At 49.6% G+C, this 13,201-nt stretch overlaps 1 protein-coding gene across 1 annotated transcript in view; it reads left to right on the top strand.

The window, feature by feature from the left end:
• ANKS1B (ankyrin repeat and sterile alpha motif domain containing 1B) overlaps positions 1-13,201 on the top strand; it is a 591,267-nt gene that overhangs the window by 59,729 nt on the left and 518,337 nt on the right. The window contains exon 6 of the mRNA XM_029597376.1: positions 4,662-4,763. Within this exon, the coding sequence (XP_029453236.1) occupies positions 4,662-4,763 (102 nt within the window). The remainder of the gene's footprint in view (positions 1-4,661; positions 4,764-13,201) is intronic.

The raw sequence follows: 13,201 nt of genomic DNA, 5'->3' as shown, positions 1-13,201 counted from the left end.
TGCTACAGAACACAGTTGCACACATCCTCGCCAATACACGCAAGAAGAACACACAACCCCAATCCTCAAAGAACTACACTGGCTACCTATCCAACAACGCATACATTACAAAACCCTCTCAATAATACACATATCCCTACACAACCCAGATATGAACTGGCTCAATAACTCCTTCACCTTCCGCAACACAAACAGACCCACCCATTCACGCTACCAAGCAACATTAAACATTCCCATGCCCAAACTTACCCATTACAATGCTCCCAAAGAACGTGCCCTATCCATTGCTGGCCCCACACTCTGGAACTCTATGCCCGCTAACATTCGCCAAGAACACTGCCTGCACAAATTTAAACAAAAACTAAAAACTTGGCTCTTCACACAAGCATACTCATGATCACAAGTACATTACACTGCATCCTATCATACCGCATCCTATACCACCCCGACTCCCTGCCCTCACAATAACCTACACCCCCCTTCACTTACCCCATCACCCACCACACAGTAGTGCTATTCACGGAGAATACTAAACCTCCCACAAATATGACCTTTCTCTCCATACCCGAAATTATCCTACTGATAACCCTCGGCATACAACCCCGGGGTATATATATAGAGCCCTTGTATATAACCCTTGACATACAAGCCTGGTGTATAAACCTGTGTATATATTCCCACCGTTATATAATCACTATATAAAAAATCCAATGTATATTGAAACCAACAAATGAACTAACCCCTTTCACCCTCTAAGTAACCAATTAAATATGGCCCTTAGTGACCTTGGGCAGGTCATTTTACTCTCCATCGCCTCAGGTACAAAACTTAGATTGTAAGCTCACTGGGATAGGGAAATACCTACAGTACCTGAATGTAAACCAATGTGATATCTCTGATCGAATGTAGGTATATAAAAATTAGAAATAAATATGTAAACTCTTCACCTCCAGTTCTGTAACTCACTGCGCATCCACAGAAATTCCCCAACAATGGAGCTTGGATTTGTCCCTTAATATAAACCCTGCACCTCCAGTTCTGTAACTCACTGCACATCCACAGAAATTCCCCCAACAATGGAGCTTGGATGTTTCCCTTAATATAAACCCTGCACCTCCAGTTCTGTAACTCACTGCGCATCCACAGAAATTCCCCAACAATGGAGCTTGGATGTTTCCCTTAATATAAACCCTGCACCTCCAGTTCTGTAACTCACTGCGCATCCACGGAAATTCCCCCAACAGTGGAGCTTGGATGTTTCCCTTAATATAAACCCTGCACCTCCAGTTCTGTAACTCACTGCACATCCACAGAAATTCCCCCAACAGTGGAGCTTGGATGTTTCCCTTAATATAAACCCTGCACCTCCAGAATAATGTGGAGCCAGAATAATCATTATTCTGGCTCCACATTCTGCCGGGACCTGCACGTGCCCGTGATTATTCCAGCTCTGGAGACGTCCATGATTATTCTGGCTCCACATTCTGCCGGGACCTGCACGTGCTCGTGATTATTCCAGCTCTGCAGACGTCCATGATTATTCCGGCTCCACGTTCTTCCGGGACCTGCACGTGCCCGTGATTATTCCAGCTCTGCAGACGTCCATGATTATTCCTGCTCCACATTCTGCCGGGACCTGCACGTGCCCGTGATTATTCCAGCTCTGCAGAAGTCCATGATTATTCCGGCTCCACGTTCTGCCAGGACTTGCACATGCCCATGATTATTCCAGCTCTGCAGACGTCCATGATTATTCCGGCTCCACGCTCTTCCGGGACCTGCACGTGCCCGTGATTATTCCAGCTCTGCAGACGTCCATGATTATTCCTGCTCCACATTCTGCCGGGACCTGCACGTGCCCGTGATTATTCCAGCTCTGCAGACGTCCATGATTATTCTGCCTCACGTTCTGCCGGGACCTGCACGTGCACCTGATTATTCCAGCTCTGCAGACGTCCGTGATTATTCCGGCTCACGTTCTGCCGGGACCTGCACGTGCACCTGATTATTCCAGCTCTGCAGACGTCCGTGATTATTCCTGCTCCACATTCTGCCGGGACCTGCACGAGCCCGTGATTATTCCAGCTCTGCAGACGTCCATGATTATTCTGCCTCCACATTCTGCCGGGACCTGCACGTGCCCGTGAGAATTCCAGCTCTGTAGACGTCCATGATTATTCCGGCTCACGTTCTGCCGGGACCTGCACGTGCACCTGATTATTCCAGCTCTGCAGACGTCCATGATTATTCCGGCTCCACATTCTGCCGGGACCTGCACCTGCTCGTGATTATTCCAGCTTTGCAGATGTCCATGATTATTCCAGCTCCATAATCTGCCGGGACCTGTACCTGCCCGTGATTATTCCAGCTCTGCAGACGTCCATGATTATTCCGGCTCCACATTCTGCTGGGACCTGCACGTGCCCGTGATTATTCTAGCTCTGCAGACATACATGATTATTCCGACTCCACATTCTGCTGGGACCTGCACGTGCCCATGATTATTCCAGCTCTGCAGACGTCCATGATTATTCCGGCTCCACATTCTGCCGGGACCTGCACGTGCTCGTGATTGTTCTAGCTCTGCAGACATCCATGATTATTCCGGCTCCTCATTCTGCCGGGACCTGCACCTGCTCGTGATTGTTCTAGCTCTGCAGACGTCCATGATTATTCTGCCTCCACATTCTGCCTGGACCTGCACGTGCCCGTGAGAATTCCAGCTCTGTAGACGTCCATGATTATTCCGGCTCACGTTCTGCCGGGACCTGCACGTGCACCTTTATTTATTTATTTATTTAGAATTTTTATATACCGGCAATCATGAAAACATATCTTGCTGGTTTACATAAAACAGGGGTGCATTTTATACATAAAAACTAGAACTGTGGTGACCGAAGGTACAGTTACATTTAACAAGGGTAGCCGAACTTGGAGAGGAAGAAATAGGAGAGAATAGAAATAGTTAAACAATATACAATTTAAGTATAGTATACAAAATAAATGTTACCTGATTATTCCTGCTCCACATTCTGCCGGATTCTGCACATGAAACATTTTTCTTTACTTTTCTTTTCTGCTTTGTTTTTCTCTTTTTTCTTTCATTTCTAGTTTATTCTATTTTGTTTTATGTATCCAAAATAAAATAAAAAAATTTGAACTCCCCCCAAAACAAAATGAAATGAAGGTACTCCCTCCCCCCCACCCAGGAAACCTGTATAAGATAAACTTCCCATGCTTCCTACGACCCCCCCCCCTGACCTCCCCCGATCCCATTAAGGGTCCATAGGTCTTCTAGGGCAGGGGTGCTCAAGCCAGGCTTCATGCCCCCCCCAGTCAGTTGAATTTTCAGAATAACCCTAATGAATGTGCATAAGAAACATTTGCATACATAGGAGGTAGTGCATGCAAATAAATCTCATGCATATTCATTAGATATATCCTGAAAATCTGACTGGCTGGAGATCCCTAAGCACCCCTGATTTCTCTTGTCCTGCTGTTCATCCCGAAGCCTGTACCATTATGATGTTCAGCACAATCTGCTAAGAAGGATTCGGCAGAGCCACCAATTTCCTGACTGATAGTTTGTAGGGGGTAATTTTCAACAGCCCACATTATGTGCAAAATCTGGGATCTATAACAGTCACCAATTCTCAGAGGGAATGACCCGCATAGATCTCCTTCAAAAATGAGCAGGTACAAGTAAGAACATAAAATGCCATACTGGGTCAGACCAAGGGTCCATCAAGCCCAGCATCCTGTTTCCAACAGAGGCCAAAACCAGGCCACAAGAACCTGGCAATTACCCAAACACTAAGAAGATCCCATGCTACTGATGCAATTAATAGCAGTGGCTATTCCCTAAGTAAACTTAATTAATAGCCATTAATGGACTTCTCCTCCAAGAACTTATCCAAACCTTTTTTCAACCCATCTATGCTAACTGCCTTTACCACATCCTCTGGAAATGAATTCCAGAGCTTAATTATGTGTTGAGTAAAAAAAATATTTTCTGATATTTTCTTTGCATCTGCTATTTGTGTGTGTGGGGCTGGGGGTAGGGGGTGGTAAAATAGCACGTGTAGTTTTGGAAATCCCATGCAGACGCGCTATTTTCCTTCCTGACCTAAACACACCCACAGGGACATCTCTTTTTAAAGAGGCTAAAAGTCTGCACCATGGAGCTGCACATATTTAGGAATATTTCAGAAGGGTGGTTCTCGCTCGGGCAGTTTTACCTGAGTAAATATCTTTGAAGATTGCCCACATAAAATGTATGAATGGCATTTGTGTTGTCAAGAACGTAGAAGACTTTCTTGTTTTCCAAATTACCCACGTCCCACTGGGGTGCTGTGGTACGGTGAGGAGCCAGAGGTGCTTGACGAGTTTACCCTCTCGACCTGAAGTCTCACTTTTGTAATTTGTTTCTCAAATCTAATTAGTGTCGTTCACTCCCATCACTTGTGCAGAATAGTCCCCACGAGATAATATATCTTTTTAACTCTGCGCTCAACCTTCTCTAACTTCACCATCTCCATCAAGTCTTCCTCCCCTCGTCACAATGTGTCATGGTCACAAATTCCTATTACCAACTCTTGCTTTCCAGCCATGAACTACAGCTTGAATTTTCCTTCTTACTTTCAATATGATTTGCTCTGCAGGAATTGATGTCACCATTAAGGACGGCCATGGAAAAACAGTTTTAGACATTCTTAAGGAGCATCCCTCTCAGAAATCGTTGCAGATTGTTTCACTTCTACAAGGTAAGCTGAGATTCCCTCTTTTCCCCCTGAAAAGGTTTCCTTCTTGTGCATTATTTATACCTTTGGGGTACGAGACTGTGTCTTACGTATCGCCCTGCTCTTACCTATCCTAGAATGGTTAAATCTTACGTCTCAGAGCTTAGGATGTAGATTACGCTCCTCTTGGAGGGGTCTCCCTGACTGGCTCTGACTGCACCCAATGATTCTCTCCTCCTGGGAGGACATTAACAATGTGACACGGGCGTCTCAGCCCTTTCTTGCTATTTCTGTAGTAGCTCTTACTTTATTTTCTTCTGTTTAACACTTTTCCATTCATTAAAAAAGCTTTTAGAGATGGTTTAACCCTCCCATATGTTTGGAAGTATGAGAATAACAAAAATGTACTTATTAAGATGAAAGTTGGGGTGGAAGTCAGAACACGGCTGCTGAAGGTCATTTCAAAAGCCTTTACCTTATCCTATGTGCAACCGCAGCCGGGTGTGCCTGTCCTACATGGGTGGGGCCATAAAAGATTTCCTTTCTCGTGGGGGCTGGACCCTCTCCCCTCTCTTACTTCCAGGGACGGATCCTTTGTCGGTGGGTGACTGCGGTGTCCTTTCCACACAGTCTCTTTTCTTTGTGTTCCCTTGGAAGAGTGTGAAAGAAATACTCTGGAGTCTCTGTGTCCAAAATGTGTCCCTTGTGTGTCGGGGAAGACTATAGTGATAGGAGTATACTACCGTCCACCTGGTCAAGATGGTGAGACGGACAGTGAAATGCTAAGAGAAATTAGGGAAGCTAACCAAATTGGAAGTGCAGTAATAATGGGAGACTTCAATTACCCCAATATAGACTGGGTAAATGTATCATCGGGTCACGCTAGAGAGAGAACGTTCCTGGATGGAATAAATGATAGCTTTATGGAGCAATTGATTCAGGAACCAACGAGAGAGGGAGCAATTTTAGATCTAATTCTCAGTGGAGCACAGGACTTGGTGAGAGAGGTAACGGTGGTGGGGCCGCTTGGCAATAGTGATCATAATATGATCAAATTTGATTTAATGACTGGAAAAGGAACAGTGTGCAAATCCAAGGCTCTCGTGCTAAACTTTCAAAAGGGAAACTTTGATAAAATGAGAAATATTATTAGAAAAAAACTGAAAGGAGCAGCTACAAAAGTAAAATATGACCAAGAGGCGTGGTCATTGTTAAAAAATACCATTCTAGAAGCACAGTCCAGATGTATTCCACACAATAAGAAAGGTGGAAAGAAGGCAAAACGATTACCGGCATGGTTAAAAGGGGAGGTGAAAGAAGTTATTTTAGCCAAAAGATCTTCATTCAAAAATTGGAAGAAGGATCCAACAGAAGAAAATAGGATAATGCATAAATGTTGGCAAGTTAAATGTAAGACATTGATAAGACAGGCTAAGAGAGAATTTGAAAAGAAGTTGGCTGTAGAGGCAAAAACTCATAGTAAAAACTTTTAAAATATATCCGAAGCAGAAAGCCTGTGAGGGAGTCAGTTGGACCGTTAGATGATCGAGGGGTTAAAGGGGCACTTAGAGAAGATAAGGCCATCGCAGAAAGATTAAATGATTTCTTTGCTTCGGTGTTTACTGAAGAGGATGTTGGGGAGGTACCCGTAATGGAGAAGGTTTTCATGGGTAATGATTCAGATGGACTGAATCAAATCACGGTGAACCTAGAAGATGTGGTAGGCCTGATTGACAAACTGAAGAGTAGTAAATCACCTGGACCGGATGGTATACACCCCAGAGTTCTGAAGGAACTAAAAAATGAAATTTCAGACCTATTAGTAAAAATTTGTAACCTATCATTAAAATCACCCATTGTACCTGAAGACTGGAGGATAGCAAATGTAACCCCAATATTTAAAAAGGGCTCCAGGGGCGATCCGGGAAACTACAGACCGGTTAGCCTGACTTCAGTGCCAGGAAAAATAGTAGAAAGTGTTCTAAACATCAAAATCACAGAACATATAGAAAGACATGGTTTAATGGAACAAAGTCAGCATGGCTTTACCCAGGGCAAGTCTTGCCTCACAAATCTGCTTCACTTTTTTGAAGGAGTTAATAAACATGTGGATAAAGGTGAACCGGTAGATGCAGTATACTTGGATTTTCAGAAGGCGTTTGACAAAGTTCCTCATGAGAGGCTTCTAGGAAAAGTAAAAAGTCATGGGATAGGTGGCAATGTCCTTTCGTGGATTACAAACTGGCTAAAAGACAGGAAACAGAGAGTAGGATTAAATGGGCAATTTTCTCAGTGGAAGGGAGTGGACAGTGGAGTGCCTCAGGGATCTGTATTGGGACCCTTACTTTTCAATATATTTATAAATGATCTGGAAAGAAATACGACGAGTGAGATAATCAATTTGCAGATGATACAAAATTGTTCAGAGTAGTTAAATCACAAGCAGATTGTGATAAATTGCAGGAAGACCTTGTGAGGCTGGAAAATTGGGCATCCAAATGGCAGATGAAATTTAATATGGATAAGTGCAAGGTGATGCATATAGGGAAAAATAACCCATGCTATAGTTACACGATGTTAGGTTCCATATTAGGAGCTACAACCCAAGAAAGAGATCTAGGTGTCATAGTGGATAACACATTGAAATCGTCGGCTCAGTGAGCTGCGGCAGTCAAAAAAGCAAACAGAATGTTGGGAATTATTAGGAAGGGAATGGTGAATAGAACAGAAAATGTCATAATGCCTCTGTATCGCTCCATGGTGAGACCGCACCTTGAATACTGTGTACAATTCTGGTCACCGCATCTCAAAAATGATTTCCCTGTATGTACCCGGATCAGTCCAGACACCTGGGTTGTGACTCCGCGCCAGCAGATGGAGACAGAGCAAAACTTGACGGGCTCCCTACATATAGTAAGGTGCCACCCACAGCCCCTCAGTCTTACTCTGTCTCCAGCAGATGGGGCAGGTCCACCCACAGTCTCTGGGATCCCTGGGATAGTTAGTCAGGGATAAAGGAATTTGAGAATTTTATTTTTACAATAGTGTAGCTTAATTAATAAAAAAAAAAAAAAAAAAAGATAAAGAAGAAGAAGATTGGGAAAAGTTTTAGCTTCGAGGAAGTCTCCCGTCGGTGGAGCCTCCCAGGGGGATTACAAGATCCCGAGGGGATCATTGCCCCTGGTTGAGGCCGCTGCTGAGGGTCGAGGACCCGGCCGTGCCTGGCAGCAGTGTCGGGGGTGACACCGGGGAGCCCGGTTCACTCGCCCCCGCAGGAGCAGACAGCCTTCAGTACCTCGGCCAGCGGCTAAGTATTACAAAAAAAAAAAAAAAGGTTTCGGCGTTATTTTTTTCTGACGCGCCGGCTCTCTCTCTCTTCTCTCTCCGGTTCTCCTCGTCGGGGCTGCGCGGGGGAACGGCGAAATTTTATTTTTCACTTACTTTGGTGGTGCCTGTGGTCAGGGATGCCCAGGGGGACTGCTTGCCGCGCGTGTGGGTCGGCGCGCGCGCGCGGGTCTCACGAGCCGGTGTTTGCGCGAACTGCGTGTCGGGGGGCGAAGGGCCTTCGGAGGGCGGTCGAGGGGGCCGTTCTCGGGGGTCCCGATCGCCGCCACGCGCCGTGTCTGCAGCAGCTGACAGGGCCGATCCGTTCCCGCTTAGCGCGGGAACGGCGGCCATTTTGAATACAGTCAGGGAGGCAACGAGGAAAGCCCTGGGAAATGGCGACCAGCCGCCCCCCCTGTCTCCTCAGCGTCGCGGTTCGGAGGGGGAGGTCCCAGGGGCCCAGGAAGCGGGGAGTTTGGTGTCGAGGGAGGACTCCTCCGATTCTGAGGGTTCGTTTTCAGAAGATTTTGCCTTACTTTTAAAAAAATTAGCAAAATACAAGCGCTCCAAACACAGACCACAGAAGGCCCCAGGGGGCAGGGAGGGTCGCTCCCAACCCCAGAAGAGATCGATCCGACAGGTGAAAGCGCCGGGTCCACCCAGGGAAAAGAGGCCATCGCGAGGGGACTCGCGGAACTATGATACGGACTCTACCTCCTCCTCGGAGGAGGGGGCGGTCTCGGAGACCGCGGAAGGGCCCGAGGGGCTCGATAATCAAGATCCAGTCAAGCCGGGAACAGAAAAAGGGACGCTAGCGGCGGATGGGGATGACCCCAAGGTCGTGCGGCTCTTCAAGCGCGAGGAGCTGCTTCCCCTTATCCCGGCGATCCTCGATGAACTCGGGGTGGAGGCCCCACCGGTAGAGACCCGTCAGGGGGCGAATATGGACCCAGTCCTCTTGGGCCTTGCGGGGCCCGCGGTGGCTTTCCCGTTCCATTTTTCGGCATCCGACATTCTGTTCCGGGAATGGGATACCCTGGAGTTAGGCCTGAAGGTGAGTAAGGCGATGGACAAGTTATATCCTCTGCCGGAGGATGTATTGGAATTGCTGCGTCTCCCACGAGTGGACGCCGCGGTGTCGGCAGTGACGAAGAGGTCTACCATTCCTGTCACCGGAGCTACCGCGCTCCGGGATATCCAGGATCGGAAGCTGGAGGTACAACTCAAGAAGGTTTTTGAGGTCTCCGCCCTGGGAGTCAGGGCGGCCATTTGTAGTAATTTTGCATTGCGGGCAGGGCTCCGCTGGGCCCAAACTTTGCAGGCGAATGCTGGCCTCTCCGTCGGGGAGGCCTCGCAGGCGGATCACTTGGAAGCGGTGATAGCTTACAGCGCGGACGCTATGCACGACCTGCTGAGAACATCAGCCAGGGCCATGGTGTCGGCAGTCTCTGCCCGCCGTCTTCTCTGGCTCCGGAACTGGGCGGCGGATGGTACGTCTAAAGCCCACCTGGGCTCATTGCCTTTCAAGGGAAAGCTATTATTTGGTAAGCAGTTGGACGATCTGATGCAGTTCCTCAGCGAGAACAAGGCTTTTAAATTGCCGGAGGACAGGCCCAGACATCGTTCGACCTTCTCCCCGAGGAACCGGTTTCGATCCAACCGGCGACAGCGACCGCAGAGATCGGCGAGGGCGGGACAGTCCTACCGTTCGAACTCTGCTAGACCTTCCTCATGGTCTCAGTCCTTTCGAGGGAAGAGGTTTAACAGGGCTGGCGGAACCCCGTCGGGATCGGGGTCCAAGTCGGCCCAATGAAACGAGAAGGGTCCGTTCCTCGCAGCAGCCTCCAGAGGCCGTCCCACAGGTGGGGGCGAGGCTCGCCTTGTTTTACCAGGAATGGACCAAGATAACTTCAGACCAGTGGGTTCTCGGCGTAATAAGGAACGGCTACGCGTTAGATTTTGCTCGTCTACCGTGGGACAAGTTCCTCGTCTCTCCTTGCAAGGCTCTTTTCAAAAGGGACGCTGTCCGAGCGACCCTGCGACGTCTGGAAGATCTCGGCGCCATTTCTCCCGTGCCATCGGCACAACGGGGACTGGGAAGGTACTTCATTTACTTCGTGGTCCCGAAGAAAGACGGCTCCTTCCGTCCCATCCTCGACCTCAAGGGAGTCAACAGATGCCTTCGCATTCCGCGTTTCAAGATGGAAACGATCCGTTCGGTAGTGGCCGCGGTTCGTCCGGGCGAATTTCTGGCGTCGCTGGATCTCACGGAAGCGTATCTCCACATTGGCATTCAGCCGTCCTATCACAAATATTTGAGGTTTTGCGTCCTAGGCAGGCACTATCAGTTCAGAGCTCTTCCGTTCGGTCTCGCCACGGCTCCACGCACCTTTACCAAAGTCATGGTGGTAGTGGCGGACCAACTCCGGAGGGAAGGGCTCCTGGTTCACCCTTACCTAGACAATTGGCTCATCCGGGCCAAGTCCGAAGCCGAATGTCGACAAGCGATTGCCCGGGTTCTACAGCTCTTGCGCTCTCTCGGCTGGGTAGTCAACCTCACCAAGAGTCAGCTACAGCCTACCCAGCGGTTAGAGTACCTGGGGGCCTTGTTCGACACAGAGAGGGCCAGGGTGTTTCTGACTCAAGAGAGAGTGGTCAAGCTACAGCGACAGGTGAGACGTCTGTTGTCCATGCGGTGCCCACTGGTCTGCGATTATCTGATGGTCTTGGGTTCCATGGCATCGATGCTCGCCTTGGTTCCCTGGGCTTTTGCTCATCTGCGACCATTACAGTCAGCGTTACTGTCCCGTTGGAAGCCGGTCTCGGAAGAGTTTCATCGACCGCTGCCACTCACGGACCGGGCCAGGGACAGTCTGCATTGGTGGCTCTCCACCGACCACTTGACGTGCGGAGTCTCCCTGCTCATGCCCACCTGGACGGTGGTGACGACAGACGCCAGTCTCTCCGGCTGGGGAGCGGTCTGTGGGAGCCGCTCGGAGCAAGGTCAGTGGTCGAGTCAGCAGTCGCTGTGGTCCATCAACCGGTTAGAGACCAAGGCGGTGTCGTTGGCGTTACGAGCCTTTCTCCCGTGGATTCGGGGACGAGCGGTCCGGGTTCTGTCGGACAATGCAACCACAGTGGCCTATATCAATCGCCAGGGAGGTACAAGGAGCCAACAAGTGGCGGAGGAGGCGAGTCTGTTGATGGCCTGGGCGGAACAGCACCTCAGCGGCATAGCGGCGTCTCACATCGCAGGGGTGGACAACGTTCAGGCGGATTTCCTCAGTCGTCATCGGCTGGATCCAGGAGAGTGGCAGCTACCGGAGGTAGCGTTTCGGCGCATCTGTGCCAGGTGGGGACGGCCCCACCTGGACCTCATGGCCACCGCTCTCAACACAAAGGCTCCGCGGTTCTTCAGCCGACGGAGGGAGCGGGGCGCGGAAGGCGTCGATGCATTGGTGCTTCCCTGGCCCACGGACGTGTTACTTTATGTGTTCCCTCCGTGGCCTCTGATAGGAAAGGTTCTGTGTCGGATAGAATTGCACCCGGCGGCGGTGATTTTGGTGGCACCGGAGTGGCCACGGCGGCCGTGGTTCGCGGATCTCATTCAGTTGGCGGCGGAGCCTCCGCTTCGATTTCACGGGGACGCGTCCATCCTTCAACAAGGACCCGTCTGTTTGGAGGATGCGGATCACTTTTGTCTCGCGGCCTGGCTTTTGAAAGGGCGCGTTTGAGGAATAAGGGGTACTCCGAGTCCGTGATTGCGACTTTGTTGAGGGCTCGGAAACAGTCTACGTCCCTAACCTACATGCGGGTCTGGACAGCCTTTGAGGACTGGTGTGGTACTCGCGATATAGATCCTATACGTCCAGCTGTGCCGGCGGTACTCGAGTTTCTTCAAGAAGGTCTCTCGAAGGGACTGTCTTGGAGTACCTTGAAGGTCCAGATCGCTGCGCTTGGTTGTCTCAGGGGTAAGGTCCAGGGAGTGTCCTTGGCCTGTCATCCGGATGTGGTGCGTTTTCTTCGTGGGGCTAAGCACTTGCGCCCTCCTGTCCGTAACCCTTGTCCGTCCTGGAATTTGAATTGCGTACTATCAGCCCTCTGTGGGGCACCTTTTGAACCAATCAAGCGCGCGACTCTGAAGGACCTTACGCTGAAGACCGTATTTTTGGTAGCGATTACGTCTGCTCGTCGAATCTCGGAGTTACAGGCGTTGTCCTGTAGAGAGCCTTTTCTGCGTTTTTCGGAGACCGGGGTCTCCCTACGGACTGTTCCATCCTTTTTGCCCAAAGTGGTATCCTCTTTTCACTTGAATCAATCCGTAGACCTGCCTGGTTTTTCAGTCATGGATCCGGGGGACAAGAGGTCGAGAGACTTGCGCAGACTCGATGTTCGCAGGATTCTCATTCGTTATCTGGAGGTGACTAATGCCTTCCGGATGTCTGACCATTTGTTTGTCCTATGCTCCGGACCTCGCCGGGGGTCTGCGGCTTCGCGGGCCACGATTGCGCGTTGGCTCAAGGAGGCGATTGGTTCAGCGTATCTTCTGCAGGGGAAGTTGGCACCTAGGGGACTTCGTGCTCATTCCACTAGGGCGCAGGCCACGTCCTGGGCTGAGGTTTCTCAGGTGTCCTTGCAGGAGATCTGTAAAGCGGCGACGTGGAAGTCCTTGCATACTTTCACTAGGCATTACAGACTCGATGTCCAGGCAGCTGAGGCTCAGGGTTTTGGAGCGAGTGTTCTCCGAGCGGGACTCTCTGCTTCCCACCCTCAGTAATTTGCTCTGGTACATCCCAGGTGTCTGGACTGATCCGGGTACGTACAGGGAAAGGAAAATTAGTTCTTACCTGATAATTTTCGTTCCTGTAGTACCACGGATCAGTCCAGGCTCCCGCCCGTCTGTTCTGATTCCGATGAAGAGTGAGAGAGTCCGCTCGTTTTGTTTTTAGGGCTGCATTATTGCGAGTTTTTGGCATACAGCCTCTTGCCTCTGGTTCTGTTGGTTTTCTGCAATATATATTGGCATATATATTGCAGTTTATAGTTAGTTAGTCGGGCACTTGTTTTTGCTTTGACAGTACGTTCGACTGAGGGGCTGTGGGTGGCACCTTACTATATGTAGGGAGCCCGTCAAGTTT

This window comes from Rhinatrema bivittatum, chromosome 4 (genome assembly GCF_901001135.1).
Source record: "Rhinatrema bivittatum chromosome 4, aRhiBiv1.1, whole genome shotgun sequence".
Lineage (NCBI taxonomy): Eukaryota > Metazoa > Chordata > Amphibia > Gymnophiona > Rhinatrematidae > Rhinatrema > Rhinatrema bivittatum.
This window is presented reverse-complemented; position numbering and strand designations above follow the sequence as displayed.